The sequence below is a fragment of the Sorex araneus genome, chromosome 3 (assembly GCF_027595985.1).
Source record: "Sorex araneus isolate mSorAra2 chromosome 3, mSorAra2.pri, whole genome shotgun sequence".
NCBI lineage: Eukaryota > Metazoa > Chordata > Mammalia > Eulipotyphla > Soricidae > Sorex > Sorex araneus.
Window position 1 is genome coordinate 166,695,385 of NC_073304.1, and position 16,641 is coordinate 166,712,025.

A 16,641-nucleotide genomic window follows, 5' to 3' on the forward strand; every position below is an offset into this window, starting at 1 on the left:
TGGGTCACTTTTTTTAAAAAAACTTTATTTTATTGAATCACTGTGAGATAGTTACAAGCTTTCATGTTTGGGTTACAATCACACAATGATCAAACACCCATCCCTCCACCAGTGCACATTCCCCACCATCAATATCCACAGTATACTCCCTTTCCCACCCTCCCCCTGCCTCCATGGCAGACAATATTCCCCATACTCTCTCTCTACTTTTGGGCATTATGGCTTGCAACACAGATACTGAGAGGTGTCTGTTTGGTCCATTATCTACTTTCAGCGTGCATCTCCCATCCCGACTGATTTCTCCAGCCATCATTTTCTTAGTGATCCCTTCTCTATTCCATCTGCCTTCTCCTCTCCACTCATGAAGCAGTCTTCCAGCTATGGGGCAATCCTCCTGGCCCTTGTATCTGCTGTCCTTGGGTGTCAGCCTCATGTGATATTATTCTATACTCCACAAATGAGTGCAGTCCTTCTATGTCTGTCCCTCTCTTTCTGACTCATTTCACTTAGCATGATACTCTCCATGTCTATCCATTTATAAGCAAATTTCATGACTTCATTTCTCCTAACAGCTGCATAATATTCCATTGTGTATATGTACCAAAGTTTCTTTAACCAGTCTGTTTTAGAGCACTCGGGTTGTTTCTAGATTTTGTCTACTGTGAACAGTGCTGCAGTGAACATACAGGTACAGATGTCATTTCTACTGTACTTTTTTGCATCCTCGGGATATATTCCCAGAAGTGGTATTGCAGGGTCATATGAAAGCGCAATTTCTAGTTTTTGAAGGACCTGTCCATATTGTTTTCCAGAAAGGCTGGACCAGTCGGCATTCCCACCAATAGTGAAAGAGCGTTCTTGGGACACTTTTAACGGTTCTCAATTCATCATCTGGTGCCAGGGATAGAAGTTGGGGCCCCCAAGGGCAAAGCATGCACCCCAAACCCCTGAGCTGCTGCTCCAGCCCCCAAGAGTGGAGTCGCCAGACCAGGCGGTCACTCTAACTAGACCACCTTCCGGAGTGGCCACATCACTTTATATTCCCACCAGCTGTGTAGGAACTTTCCTTTTTCTTTCTTTTATTTTTTTTTCACATTCTTGTCAAGACCTTGTCATCATCATCATTTTCATCATTATTACGGTTATTATTAGTATTGAATTCCCTCTGTGATCTGGTTTCTTAGGGAAACATACAGTGGAGCAGACTCTAGCAGCTTGTTCTCCCTTTGAAGAGGACATTTGTGTGCGGGGTTCTTAGTTTTGCCTCTTGTGTCCTTCAGCAGGCCCTGGGGAACTGGCCTCTCAGCTTTCTAGCTTCTGTTGGGGTTCAGCCAGTGAGATCAGAAGGAAGGAGGACGGGGGTGGGGGAACAAGGGAGTGATTCTCGGGGCCTTGGCTCTGCCGTGGGCCTCAGCTCCAGCCTTCAAAACAGTCGTCTTCCGTTTTGCTCATGGTTTCTTGCCTCTTCAGTTCCAGCAGCAGTGAAGACCATCCATCCGTGTTCCAGCACTGGGGGTCCCTGGCACCTCTCAGGGTTTCCCTAGCCCTGCCCTTCCTCTCCAAAACCCCCCATCAGGAAGCTCTGCTGAGTGACCCGGTGGGGTGTGTTCCCTGCTGGGACCCCCATGGGCCCATCCTCCTCCCCTTTGGGGCTGCTCAGCTGCGCTTCCCGGGCTGACCGGGGGACTGCTGCCACCGACTCCACTGTGACCAACTGCTCTCTGTGTCTCGGCAGGCTTACATCAAGCTTGGGGACTACGAGAAGGCAGTCACGGACTGTGACTGGGCTCTGAAGGTAAGCCATTTCCTTGTGCACTCAAGGCAGGCCTCGCTGGGCTGGACTGTGAGCCCGGGTTGGAGGGGCATGAACAGAACAGGGGGCGCCGGGAGAGGGAGGAGAGCAAGAACCGCCACTCTGCCCTCAGGTGTGGCCACGAGGACCTGTGGCCACGCCCGCCGGTGATGACCAAGTGCCAAGCTTCATCAGGACTCGGGAGGGGATGCTGGTGTTGGTCATTCCTCAGGGCCGGGATGCCACAACTGCTCCTCTGCTTCTGTGTTACCAGAAGCTTCGCTCCATAGGAGAGTGAGAAGACCCCCACTTTCGGAGCCAGCCCTCAGCGCCTGGGGCTACCGTGGGGTCATTCTTCACTGTCAGTTTGGGCTCCCCCTCCTGCTCCAGTAATCAGCAGATGCGCCCTCGCAGCCCCAGTTGGTCAAGAAATTATCAAAAGAGAGAATTCCTGCTATTTTTCCAGGACTCTGATCAGGCCTCAGGCAGGCAGCATTAGCACACATGTGGCCTTGCCTCCAAGACAGAGTCGCCAAGGGAGATGAAATATTGTTGGTGGAAATATTTTAAAAAGTTGTTAGGGGCTAAAGAGCTAGCACGCTATGTAGGGCGCTTGCCTTACATGCAGCCAATCTGGATTCAATCACCAGCATCCCATATGGTCCCCCAAGCACCGCCAGGAGTGATTCCTGAATGCAGAGCCAGGAGTAACCCCTGAGCATCACCAAGTTTGACTCAAAATCAGAACAACAACAAAAAATTGTTCAAAGGAGAAATGGCCATGATCGCTTTGTAGGGACATAATTTCAGACAAAATGTTTAACTAGCCCTTCATCCTGACTACCCCCTGTGTTACTCTTGCTTTTGGGGCTTTATCTAAATCATCTGGTCACCCAACCAAGCACTTCTCAGGCTTTTGGCAGAAATGCCAACAGCCTCAGAGGGAAATAAGCATGAGGCTCTGCAGAGTCCAGACATAGGAAGTGTGAAACGTCTTTCCTTGGGTGTGTGTTTCTCTCTGAAAGGTTTCCATTATCCATCTCGAAACTGGGGTCTTAACATAAACTTGATTTGGGCTGACTTATGGTCCAGTGAAATGGAGGTGTCAGGAGAAAGTGCCAAGTGTGTGTTGCAGCTTAGGTTAGGTGGTACCGCACACCTCCCCCAGACTAGCAGACACTGAGCACGGAGCGTGCGTGCTGACAGCCGGCCGTGAGCCATATCTGCCTATCTTTGAACATTTGGTTGTTGCTGGTTGGTTTTATTGTTTTCCCCCGGTGGTGGTATATGTGTGCCTATGGAGGGGTGGGGTGGGGGATTCAGCCTAGGACCCTCTCTATGCAGACCATGCACTCCACCTCTGTGCCCCAAACCCCACCCTCTACTTGCTTGATTTTTATTAATAAGCAGAGGGACTCCGAGGTGAATCAGAAACCTACCTTTATCATCATTTATAAAACACCGGGGGACCCCTCTGATACTGACACCTGGCCCTTCTTGGTTTCTTCGTCCCTTAACTGAGACCACCCGTGTCACGTCTTGTCCCACTGCACGTTTGCAAGTGCAGCTGAGTTTTAAGGACTCGTCTGTGCTGGCGATGCCAGGTCACTCACAGCAGCTCCCGGCACAGGTGCCAACCCCCTTGCTTGGTCCCATCAGTGAAGACAGGAGCAAGGCTGTTCTTTGGTTATTCCAACAATGGCAGCAAAGCTAGTCTGTGCCGTCCGCTGCCCAGGAGCTGCCCGGGGTGAGCGTCTAAGCGCTGGGCCATGTCGCTCAACCCACTCTTTGCTGCTCAGACTGAGAAACCAAGAGCCTCGGCCATGAGCTCAGTAAGCCGTGCGGGAACCTCTGATGTTGATCTACCTGTCAGCCCTCACTCCTGACCGTCTCCTTAACTGGCCCCCACTTCTGCTGCTGCGGTTATTAAGCCGCCTAGTCCTGGAGATGAACCGCACACTTTCCTTGGGAGCAGCAAGCTCTCCTGCTGAGAATCTTTTCTCATCCTCTGGGACCAAATAGCAATGACACCGTCCTGCTGATTTAGGATAACTTGCCCCAGATGTTTGATACATTGTTAATGGTGAAACTGAGGCAGAGCAGGTCTAACAGCTGACGTTACACAGCACTGACCCTAGGCAGCCAGTCTTGTAAAATGCCCCTCAAGGCTCCCGGTGGAAGAGATGTGGTGGGGGGCGGGGCTACTTGGAGGGATGGGGATGGCATTTTGGGGTGTTGCCAAGTGTTCTAACACTTGGGCAAGTTGTTCTATGCCAGAGCTGTGAATTGAAAAAAAAAAAGTTTCCCTCTTTCAAAGTAACTGATCAATAATGAATATCAGTGACACTCCAGTATTAATCCTATACGTGCCTGTGCATCGATGTAATATTTTTGACCCTTTTGAATTGACAGGAACAAGTCCATGCGGTGAAATTTCAGGGTTGGTGTTTTGTGCCAGGGAAGGGAAGGCAGTAAATCCGGTTTCAGTTAAGATCAGAATCATTTCATCCTTAGCAGAATCCTTCCATGCCATAAAGCACGCCTTCCCCCGAAAGCAGGATTCCTTTTCAGGGGACCTGCGGCTCACCCAGAAAAGTCCTGATGAAAAGTTGGTGCATGCTCACAGGACAGAGGCCTGTGAGTGAGAAGATCCTTTAGCCCCTCACACCTGTGTCTGAGGGAGACGTTGGCAGGACCACAGCTGTGCCCCCTTCAAGTTGACTCACAATAGACCAGGGACAGGCTCTGTGTCACGGATCTTGTTTTCTGCCCGTCAGAACCCCCATGAGCTGCCAGGAGAGAAGGTTCTGTAAACACTTGAGTTCGTGAGCTGTGGAGCGGGCGTCTCCTCTCTCCCTGCAGGCATGTCTCCTCTTCTCCTTGCCTTTCTTCTCCTGCAGTTCCTCCACCAAAGCTCTCGTCTCCTGTCAGGGCTGCAGCCCCTGTACTGCTTTTCAGCTGCCTCCTGTGGCATCTGTCTATTGTCTGGGCCGCGTCAGGGTCTGTATGTCTGGAAACAAGTTCTTGGCCTGCCCACTCCACCTCCCCACTGCCTTCCCTCCTCATTTTGCACACACGGTGTCTCCAGGAATGTAACACCCTCCCCCTCACTTTATTTTTACAGTTCTTTTTTTTTGGGGGGGGGGGGATGCTACACCCAGAAATGCCCAGGGGTCACTCCTGGCTCTGTGCTCAGGAATCACTCCTGGTGGTGGCTTGGGGGACCATATGGGATGCCGGGGATCGAACCCAGGTCAGTTGCATACAAGGCAAACACCCTCCCCGCTGTGCTATCGCTCCAGCCCCTCCCCATCACTTTAGACTTGGCCCCCTCCTCCTTTGCCATGCGGAGTTTGCCAACACTGGCCAGCTCCTTCTGAGACATAACTCTGCTACCCACACCTTCCCGCAGGCCCACTGCTTGCCACTGAGATGCCAGCCATCGGCCACTTCTTAGGAATTGGGCTCTTGCATTTTCTGTCTTTCCCTCCCGTGGTCAGTTCTACACGCTGCCTCTAGACCAAATTTGCATGGCCATGGCTCACTCCTCTGGCCTGAGTTTCAGGCCGCTCCGGTCACTGTCTTAGCCTTTTGGCCTGATCTGCTCCCCAACCTAGCACTGCACTGACCACTCAGGAAACCACATGCTCTTGGCTTTGCTCCGCCTGGCCTCCCTTCCCTGGCATCACTCAGGTGCAGCTCACAACCTCTTCCCACCCCACTTCCACCCACACCTCCCCTTAGTGGATTTCCTTCTCCTCAGCTCTGCCCTGACGCTTTTCCACAGGAGGCAGGGTGAAATGTTTAAGCCGTTGGGACCTGGAGTCAAAGGGCCAGATGTTGAGTCCTTGTGCTTCCACTTAGCATCGGTGTGACCTTGAGCGTCTCTGACCTGTAAAATGGGGGGGGAGGTAGGAGGAAGAGGGAGGGGTGTCCCTACTGCAGAGCAGCACCTATTCCTAGAGTAGAACCTCCCAGAGTCAAAGCCTCTTCGAGAGTCTTCTAGAAGACAATTCACAGCGCCCGTCGAGCTTAGCGCCCAGCACGTGGTGAGATGAGAACATGATCTTAGAGATTTTCGCTGCTGTTCCCTGGGCAGCGAATCGGGAAATGACATTTACAAAAAGGCATCTATAAAAAGAGTTCTCCAAATATAACAGTTATTGCTTCCTCTGCTGTGCCTATTCTGCTTCTTTAAAATAAAGTTCTGAAAGCTCTCTTCGGCTCAAGATGAAGTGCCGTCTCCCTAACAGCAGCAGCCGCCACCACTGGGATACCATCAGCGCTGCTCCCCGTTCAACTGCATTCCCTCCCTGCCCGGGAGAGCTGCTGGAACACCCTCCTTTCCCAAGCACGCAAAGTGCACCTCAGGAGGCAGGGAGCGGCAGGCCGGGGATTCCCCAGGATGCTTTCCTGATTTTGTCCGGATCATTCACCCTACCCGTGGGCATCTGCTCCAGCCTAAGGCCTTGCACACGAGAGGGTCCAGTTATGGGGCCAGAGAGATAGTACAGTGAGTAGGGCACTCGCCTTGCATGCAGCCATCCCGGGTTTGAGCTCCAGCACCCCCACCACTTGCATGCAGCAACTTTGCCAGAAGTGGTCCATGTGTGAAGAGCCAGAAGGAAGGCCTGAGCACTGCCTCACTTGGCTCAGAAATGAACAAGGGGGTAGAAGAGGGCTTGAGTGAAATACTGCAGATGTTTTAAATGATAGTTTGTGTCTCTGGCTGAACCATTCCCTCTGGGTTGCATCAGTCAAGGCCAGTAGGTGCAGGCCCCTGTGCAGAGGCCGGGGTGGCCAAGTCTCCATCCTGCCCTTGGACATGAGCGTCTCTTCTGAGCTTCACTGATAAGCATGTGAGTTTCCAGTATATGTGCTGTGCTTCATTTCAGGGTAGGAACTTCAAGACCCACTAACATAGATCAGTAACCTCAGCTGTTTACTCAGAGTCAGTTTCTAAGAAAGTCACTGATGACCATGTCTTTCTCCAGAGTGTCATTTAAAATGTATGCGTCAGGATTTTTTGTGGCATCTGATGGGATTCTAAACGTGCAGCCATGGGCAAGAGCTTTACTCACGTATGGGCTTCTGGTTTGTTTCCTGATTTGGGTGCCACAGAGTGGCAATGGAAACCGGAAGGTATCATTTATTCATTTGATACAGAGCTTTCTTTTGTGCCCAAGATCCATTAGCTTGGTCATAGACACACAGAAAAGTTTCAGTTGTCAACTCCCAGTCATCATTCTGACAACCAAAGTTCTACCTTAGTTCTGTTAGCCGGGCGCTTAAGGGAGAGACTAATGCCTTCAGATCTTCAGAGACATCTGACCAACCATTCTCTTTTATGCAGTGTGACGAGAAATGCACAAAAGCATATTTCCATATGGGAAAAGCCCACATGGCTCTGAAGAACTATAATCAGGTAAGTTCCTGGTGGGCCTCTGAGATGTGTTTGATCACAGAGCCGTGCCACCGGTCACCTCAAGGAGAGTCACAGCCCGCCCAGATGGGGATATTAAGCCAGTGTTTGGTATGTTCCTGGGTTAATCTTAAGATCTTAGACTTGAGAAGGGTGTTGAGTATCATCTTACAACCCCATCTCCCCGTGCAATAGGAATTCCTTCTGCCATGTCCTTTATCAGCCATGGGAGAGAAAAGATAAAGCAAAAAAGATGAAATTGAAATCCATGTGTTATCTTACCTGTTATAATCTTATCACTCCAAAGAAACGGTACAGATATATATGTACATGTAGGCATTATATATTTCTAATAGCACCTTAATTGAGCTATAATTCACATGTCCTGTACAGCTAAGTGGTTTTTCATATATTCAAGTTGGAGCTACCAACACAATCAAATTTAGAACATTTCTGTCATTTTCTAAGAACATTCGATACCCATCAGCAGTCACTCCCCACTTCATCCCTCAGCAACCACTGATCAAATACACATTTGCCCATTTTGGAGCCTTCACTGAAATGGAGTTATAGACTCTGTGGTCCTCTGTTTCCTGCTTATTTCGCTTGGCATAATGGTTGCAGGACATACCAACATTCCTCCTCTTTCTGAGTAATATCCCTTTGGATGTGTTTGCCCCATTTGGCTTATTCATTCATGAGTCGATATGTGTTTGGGTTGTTTCTACATTCTAGTGGTTAGGAATAGAAGCGAGCAAGTGTCTGTGTGGGAAATGCATTTGCAGTTCTTCAGCGTATAAGCCAGAGAACAGAGCAAGCAAGGTGGAGAGGGGTAGGGATGGGAAGGAGATGGAGGAGGTGGGAGAAGGAGCCCCCAGAACCTTCCAGGTTTTAGACTTTTACTGTGAGTGGACTGGGAGCAGTAGAGGGTTTTGAAGTAAAAATTATCCGGCTAAAGCTTTATAGTTAGGGGATTATTCCAACTGCTGTCTCGAGAAAATGCATTGGCATAGTGAGAAAAGAACCACGAACCAGGAAAGAGGCAGTTAAGTCTGCACATGAGAGGTAATTTTGATCCTTTTTACCATGAAAGTGAAAAGCTGTGGGACTTTTTTGATACACAGCGCTGGTGATGCCAATAGAAATAACTGATAAATTGGACCCAGGATTGAAAAGAAGCTGGATCACTGGCTAAGTCTGTCTGGGCTCTCTGAATACTATGGACCAGAGGCTTAAAAGAATAAACATTTCTTTTTCTTTTTCTTTTTCTTTTTGGGTCACACCCAGCAATGCTCAAGGGTAAATTACCCCTAGAGGTGCTTGGGGGACCATATGGGATCCCTGGATCGAACCCGGGTCAGCCGCATGCAAGGCAAACACCCTACCTGCTATCGCTCTAACCCAAGAAAAAACAGTTCTTTCTCAGTTTTGGAGGCTAGGAAGTCTCTGATCAAGGCACTGTAAATGCTGTGTGTGACTCCCCTTCCTGGGTCACTCTCCCAGAGTCACTCTCCCAGGGTCACTCTTCCCAGGGCCAGGAGAGAGCCCTGTGGAGTCCCTTTAGTGAGGCCCCTGCCATGAGTGCTCCACCCCATGACCTCTCCCGGCTCATCCCGTTGCAGGGTGAGGTCTCAACACTTGGTTGCACAGGTGTCATTTATGCACTATGGAAGTCATCCTGTGGGCTGTGGGTTGTTCTCCCCCACGACACCCTGCTCGGTTTCCGCAGATTTCTTCAGTTTGTTTCGTCTCAGTCTCCTGGCTGCTCCTTGAGCCTTCACGGTGCCTGAGACCCACGTCTTCCATACCTTTTTGCTCTTGCCGACTCCCTCATTCCGTACTCCAGGCAGATCCTGGAAGGCCTGCAGATAAGACTGCCTCAAACCCAGGAGCAAGAATCTTGGCCCAGAAACTTTCTCTCTAGCCGTCTCCTCAGTGAAGCCACCCCCTGCACCCACACCATCATGTTCTCCAGCTGACACTTTGGGGGCCTATGAAGGCCCCCATCCTAACCTGTACATCTAAGCAGGCAGTTGTTTTCCCTGCCTCCCAGGTTTCTGTCAGCGTGCCCTCTCGCTTCATTTATTTATTCCTCACTGCACAGGTGCATCTGGCCACGAGCCTTCCCTTCCCACTCAGAGCAAGCAGCACATCTAAATTTTGCCTTTGTGCTGCCATTATTCCTAGCCCCGCCAGACAGGCTGCACACGCATCTAGCGCTGGCTCTTCTCCATCCATCCCAGACTCTGACCATTGCTCTTAAAAAAAAAAAAAAAAAAAAAAAACCAAGGAAGTAAATCTCAAAACAAGACCCTGTAGCTCTGCAGGACCAAAGAGGCCAGCCCAGCTTTGCAGCCCCACGCCAGGCTCCTCCTGCCTCCTGCCTCCGCTCGGCCCTGCAGGACGGAGTTAGGAGGAAGTAATGAGGCAGCCGAGCCCCACGATGCCGCTGTCTTCTCTCTCAGTAATCACCATGATCCCTCCCCTTTTTTTCCCCCAGTCTAGAGAGTGTTTTCAGAAGATCTTAGAAATAAGCCCTGATCTTCAGAGAGAGGTGAAAGGTGAGAGCTTTCCTGCTGGTGGTCTTGGTCTGATCTTCCCCCCGACTCGGTGCCCCACCTCAGGGTGCTTCTGTGCCCACTCTCTACCCTCTGATCTCATGCTCAGACCTTTGCCTTCCTCCGCTATACTCCACCCTCCCTCGGAGCCTGCTCAGCAGGGGGAGATGTGATCTCTGAGTCCCCAACCCAGAGTAAGACCCTGAGTAGACAGGATGCTCTTCCGGAAGTTTTCTCTGTTGAAGAGAGATTGAATTGTGTCAATGTGCTATTTAGTTTTCAATCTCCCATCCTCAAAAGAAAAAGAAAACAAAAAATTCCCTCCTCATATGGAAGTCTTTGCTTCTGAGTTTGGTTTGGATTCGCGCTTCCCTCCCCCCGTTTCTGGTATTAATAGATTGCCTAAGACAAGTGGATCTTCAGGAGAAAGCCGATGTTCAAGAGCAGGAGGCCCAGGAGCTCCTGGCATCGGGACGGAGCACAGCTGTTTCCACCAAGGCTCTCCTGGAGACGCTTTCCAAGCCTGGCCAGATGCCCTTGTTTTATGCAGGAGGCATTGAAATCCTGACGGAGTTGATGGAGGATTGTAAGCCAGAGATGCGTGTGGCAATGAATATAGTCAGTGGGGAGGGACAGAGCTGAGAGGCACAGAATCCCTCGGTCCCCTCCCTCCACAAATATACCGTAATGTAGGTGCTCAGAGGGTGTGTGAGAAATATTTCCCCGCCCCACCTCTGTCCTCTGCCCAGAGCCTGTATAGACCCGGCATACACAGACAGGATGGATTCATTCCACAGACCATCGCACCACACACATAACCACACTCAAACTATATGTACTGACACAAAACACACACAGACAACACATGCTCATGCCATATGTCTTTATCACAGTCACCGCACACAGAGATGACACATTTACTCATCCTGTATATATTTATGTCACATCTCACACACACACATACACACGCCCTCACACAATATATACCAGATCCCATGAACCACACCAGATCCACCCCTGCACTCACTCTCCCAACCCTGCATATAGCCACTTGCCACTCCCCCCCCCCCATCACAAACCTCCCCTTCACCACAGGAGTGAAGGGGAGACTGTAAAGCTGACTCCAAATGACTCCCTAAGCTGTGAGAGCAGGTTCGGACAGATATCCATCATCCTAGCCAGAGCACGGCTGTTCTCTGTGCAGTCCTGGTAAACTGGTGTCAGGACGGACGCTGTGTCTGCTGCCGCCTAGGCGGAATGCTGGCCCCAGCAGGTCGAGTCTTTGACTTGTTCTTAATACACAGTGCAGAAGCTCAGACACCTCCATTGTAGTTTCCTGGCCATTACCGGTTCTTCTCTAGAGCCTGGCAGTGGCTTCAGAATAAATATTTAGCAATGGATGGGTATGGCAGTTCTTCCTGGAGGTTAAGTGACTCCTGGAGCTGCTTAACCCTCAACGTGGTTGGGGCCAGAGAGACGAAGCGTTTATAACTGATGCACAGAGCCAGAGCCCGGAGTTAGCCCTGACCACTGCGTGAGCCCCCCCCAAAAAGAAAAAAATATGATATAAAATGATGCGTTGGCAGAGTGGCCGCAGGGCTGCCAGGATCGGCCCTCACAGAGTGCAGGTGTTGGTTCTGGATGTCTCGGGATAAAGGTGCCGCTTCCTTCCCCCGCCAGATTTGACGTCCTTGCCACTCCCTGTGCGGTGTCTCTGTGTGTGGCAGCCAGACTGCGGCTCAGACAGTTGGGGAGTCTGACTTGGTTTTCTGTGAATTTGTTGCAGCCGCAGAGCGGACGCTCTTCCGGACACACAAAGGATTCAGTATCATCCGTGAGAACGCAACCGTGAGAAGGTGGCGACGCTTAGCGGGTGGGGTGAGGGGGTCAGGCCCTGGTTCTAAACAGGACTTCCCTCTCAGTGCCCTCGGCTCTCAGTTCTGGTGGCCCCCAGCAGAGCGCAGGCTGCATATGCGCCCCCCTCAAGCTTTTTCATTTGTTGGGATGGGGGTGGGGACAAGGGGGTGATTGCCTCATGTTCAGGTGGCACTCCAGGATCACTCCTGGCAGTGCTCAGGGCTTACTCCTGCTCTGTGCTCAGGACACCATGTGCAAGGCGAGCACCTTCACCCATTGCCCCTTCCAGCCAAGCTCTACATCTCAGGGGCCACAGTTGCCGGAGAACAACGGCCCGCCAGCTCCCGGGCCCCCCTAAGTCAGAGAGAAGTCGCCTTTCTTGGCGGCAGCACTGTGGATCTGGGGGTCTCATGTCACCAAATGAGACCAGCTGGGCCCCGTTCAGAGTTCCATCTGAGGCGAGACGCAGGTGGTAGGCGTTAGTTTGGAGCGTCTGTCTTGATCGACTTTGTATTCCGCTTGGTCTGGGCTCCCTTAGGCTGAGGCTGCAGAGGTGGGCTGGAGCCTGTGATGTGGGAGTCTCGGGGTCCGGAGCCCCACATGCAGCCCCCCTGCCCGGAGTTCACTCCCCGCCTTCCTGTGTGGCCCCAGCCTTCCACTCCCGCACGCCAATTGTGGCCCCCTCGGTCCTGGGCTGAGCCGAGCCTGGGTCCACTGACCTGTGAGCAGGGGTCTTAAATGCATCTTCTTCAGCCCACCTCGATGGGCTCCTGGGCCCAAAGAAAACCAATGAGCGGAAGCCCCAACCCGATTGTGCCTCATCATCGCGCCCCTGCTCCGTCCTAGGTGCTTTTCGGCAGCAGAGAAGGATTCTGTGGAGGAGACAGTGTGTGTGTCTGTCCTCAGGCTCTGGCAGAAAGTGACACATGAGAACGGTAAGCCTGGGTCGCTCCAGGTCGCTGCCACGGTGTCGGTCATGTAGGAACCCCATGGCCGCGTGATTGCTGGTCCCCCTCCCAGTCCACCTCCCCATGAGACCCATTCTGGGTCGGGTCTCTGATGGCCGCAGAGCTGCCTACCCAGCGGGCAGGGGTCCTGCAGCAGGAGGAAGTGTGGGGGGCACTTGCCTGCTCCTTGCATGCTCTGGGCTGTGCCCTCGCGGGGCGTGAGAGCAGACAGCCTTCCCTCTCTGCGCTGCCTCAACGCCTCCTCCTTTCCAGCTGCCCCAACTTCTGCATCATGTCAGGAGATTTGGGGTGATCCCTGTTAGCTTCTTGGGACTCTGCTCAGGGCCTGATACTGGAGCAGAGAGACGTTCTCAGGATTTTTGCCTGCCTCATGAAAATAGCGCTTGTTGGACCGGAGCGATAGTCCAGCGGGGAGGGCATTTGCCTTGCATGCCGTCAACCCAGGTTCAATTGTTGGCATCCCATATGGTCCCCCGAGCACCGCCAGGAGTAATTCCTGTGTGCAGAACCAGGAGTGACCCCTGAGCATCGCTAGGTGTGACCCAAAAGGAAAAAGCGAGGAAGAAATAACGCGTGTCTTTTCCCATCGTCGCCTCTGCTGTGGCTTCCTTAGTTTGGGTGCCGTCTTTCTTGTCCCCTTGAGAGCCCCAGCTTAAAGAAAACTAGTTTCCCCCATTTAAATTAAAGAGCTTTTCCAAAGGAAAAGGCCCAGCCATCAGCATAAACATTGAAAGTGGGATCACTGCGTTTTTGTTTTCTTCTTCTTTATGAGTTCCTTAGGGAGCTAGCCCTGGAGTTTGCTCATGCAGCTTAAGAATTGGAAAATGCTGTATGTGAGATAGAGCCTTCCCCCCCCCCTTTCTTAATTTAATCAAGAGGAAGATTCATCGCAAGTTTTAGAAAAGCCAAGAACTAGGCAGCCTGTTTCTATAATAATGCCATCCCCTCTCCCAGCCCAGGTGGGCTTTAGCCCTGGGCTGGCTCAGGGTTCAGGCTCTGCCACTCCCGAGTGTCCCGAGTAGGCACCAGCAGTTGGAATGCAGGTGGTGGACCGTGGCTTTCCACCTTGCCCCACCTGCAGCCCCCCCTGGCCTGTGCACCGGAAGTTGAAGAGCACTGGTTCAGAGGGTTCCACACTGATCCAGTTCATGGACCAGCAGGAAGTCACTGGCACTGGTCTGTGGACCAGCCTTAAGCTAGACCACCCACCTTAGGCTGATCCCTTTACCTTTCTTTCCTCTTCTGGATACATCCCAGCAGGGCCCTTCCACAATGATAACAGTGAGATTCGCCCTTGGGAGCGTGCCAGCCCTTGTTCTTAGTGGGATCCGGGGTTAACTCGCTGAATCCTCATCAGATTGCTGCTAGGTGGGGGGAAACGGGAACACAGGCGTGAATAGCTGGATGAAGGCGGGCCAGCTGCCCCTCAGATCCAGTTACCCTGTCCCCGCGTCCATGTCCCAGCTCCTCCCTCAGTGACCTGCTTCTCAGACAAGGCGGCAGCCCCGTGCTTCCCCTCGGGACATGGGAGATAGACGGGCTTCACTGGGTGCACAGGGGGGACACCCTCTGGGTCTGTTGCAGAGGAAAACCAGCGGCTGCTCCTGGCAGACCCCTCCACGGCCGAGCTGCTGCCCACCCTCCTGCTGTCCACGGTCCTCAGTGTCCAGCAGCAGAGCCTGGCACTGCTGCTGCAGCTCGCCCAGACCGAGAACGGGCGGCTCCTGATCATCAGCCACCTGGGCCTCGCTCGGTAAGGCTCTGCGGGCACCTCCCCTGCAGCCCTAGGCTCTCACCTGCCCCGGCATCTCCCCTGCAAATTCGTGCTTCGAGGCATGCCCTCGCCTGCCTTGGGGGGTCTGAGCCAGAAGGAGCCAGGCCGAGGAACGCTCTGGGCGAGCCCCGCTTGGAAGGTAGCACCATGGACAACTCCCTTTCCTGGAGCTGGTCTCTGCCTCCTCACAGAGGCGGGAGACCCCTGGCCAGGGCAGCACCGCCTCACAGCAGATTGGGACACTAGACACCTTAACATCAGCACTGCCGTTTGTGCTCATGAAGCCGCACCTAGGTGTGAGCCACCAATGGCCCACACCGGCCGCGTCATGCTTGAACGTGGGTCGTCTGTTAACAGTGGCCCTCTCCCCCTCCCCCTCCCTCTTCACTCTCCCCTCTCCCTTCTCCCTTCTTCCCCTGCCCCTCATCCTCCCCTCTCCCCTCAACCCCCTTTGGAGAAGGAAGAATGTAAATGAATATGATTGATTCCCCATGGTCTGTGCAAGGCTTGTGACAATAAGGGAGAGAACGTGTCTCTCTCCTAAGTAGAAATTACTTAAAAATTACAAGCCACTGCAATTCCATCCTCTTTCCCCATCATAAAGGTGCCAGACTGGGAATGTGCGTCTGCCTGACGGGAACAGTGGCACCCATCATAGCCTGCCTGAAGAGTGCTTCATCCCTGACCTAAAGCCAGATTGGCCACTGACTCTTTTCACTGTTACCTATTGTCTCTCCCCTCAACAGAGGAAGTAGACAAGCAGGTGTTGGTACCCATTTCACAGACGGGGCAGGAGAAAGTGCAATAAGTAATGAAGGAGCTCCACCCTCCAGCCCCCACCACCAGTCAGGCATTGGAGCCCGGCCCCTGCTCACTCTCCCCAAGGAGAGGAGCCAAGTCTGAAACCCTGTCCTGGCTTTCTTGGACCCATCTGGGCCTCGGGCACCGCCCCTTGTAGGTGAGAAGCTGTTATGTGCTAAGGGCAGGTGGGTGTTAAGCCCCTTCTCAGTCGCACCTCTCCATGGATCACAGGAAATGGCTCACAGCAGCCCCGAGTGCAGCCCACACAGCCGCTGGGTAGTTAACAGCGTCAGGTCCCCAAAAGCACATTCCCCCCTCCCCCCCGCCCCCGGTGACTGACCATTTCTCCACACCTTCATCATCTGTTTTCTCTTTCTTTTTTCCCCACTTGTTTGGGTCTCTGTGAGTCAACGTTGCGGTGATTGGCAGGAGCCTTTTCCCTCCAGTGTTCCTGGAGTCGCTTCTTTCCAGTCTGGCTCATTCCAGGGCCTCGGTGGGTGGCGTTTGTAACCACTGTGTGCAGCGTTTACACGGTCACAGTGACTTCCCCGAGGAGCCTTTATAACTGCCCACTCTCTCCCCCTAATTAAACCAGGAGAGACGGAGTGTCTGCGAGAGGACTGTGGGCAGGCCCCTGACCCTCGGGCGGAGGCCCACGCAGCAGGCCACTCACCTGCTCTAAAGTGCGTGTGAGAATGCTCCCCACTGTGTGTTGACGGGAACCAGGCCGGGGCCCTCCGCACTTCGTGGTGTTTAGACTCTCCTTCCCCTGCTTCTCTCTTTCCACTCTTGGAACCCCGTACGCCTATTTGCCGGCAAGGAGACTGAGCCCCAGTGTCCCCCTCCCTTATTTCAGGCCCGGGATGAAGCTTGAGGGTGCATACGGCACATGCCACATTTAAAATGGCCTCCACTTTGTCGTAGAGACAACATGACCAGGAAAGGTCATGTTCCTCCCATGGTAAAGAGGACGAGCGATGGCAGCCACAGGAGCTGTGGCCTCCAGATGCCAGGGCCCATGTCCCCATGTCCCTGCCCTTCCCTTGACTTTTCTCTCCAAGCCCCATGGGGCTGCGGCGACTCCAGGCATCACGTCCCTCTTCAAACAGGCTGGCATCATCCAGCCTGTCCCTTTTGATGGAGAAACAGCTTCTGGTCTCTCTTGGGCCACCATGGGGAGAGTGATTGTGGCCACAGTCTGGTGTTAAGGAGCAGTAGGTGCTGCGGGGTGCACCGTGAGGACGCAGTTGGCCTCAGGCCCGCCCCGTGCCATGGACCCGGCCGTAACCCCCCCCCCATTGTCATCATTTGCCTTTGCTCCCATCAGGGCCTGTTGCTCAGGGCCTGGAGCGGAGGCGCACGCACGTTCCCTGTGGCAGGGGACCGTTGTCTGATGTGTGGATGTCCCCAGAGCACAGAGCCTCCCCCGCCCCGACGCAGGGGGACTGGAGGGGGCTAGGAAGGACCGG

The 16,641-nt window shown here is 53.0% G+C and overlaps 1 protein-coding gene across 1 annotated transcript in view; it reads left to right on the forward strand.

Annotated features, from left to right (window-relative positions):
• The window catches only part of TTC12 (tetratricopeptide repeat domain 12), a 39,492-nt gene that overhangs the window by 15,067 nt on the left and 7,784 nt on the right, over positions 1-16,641 (forward strand). The window contains exons 7-13 of the mRNA XM_004604699.2: positions 1,736-1,795; positions 7,146-7,217; positions 9,715-9,775; positions 10,170-10,358; positions 11,559-11,628; positions 12,476-12,564; positions 14,182-14,350. Coding sequence (XP_004604756.2) covers positions 1,736-1,795; positions 7,146-7,217; positions 9,715-9,775; positions 10,170-10,358; positions 11,559-11,628; positions 12,476-12,564; positions 14,182-14,350 — 710 coding nt within the window. The remainder of the gene's footprint in view (positions 1-1,735; positions 1,796-7,145; positions 7,218-9,714; positions 9,776-10,169; positions 10,359-11,558; positions 11,629-12,475; positions 12,565-14,181; positions 14,351-16,641) is intronic.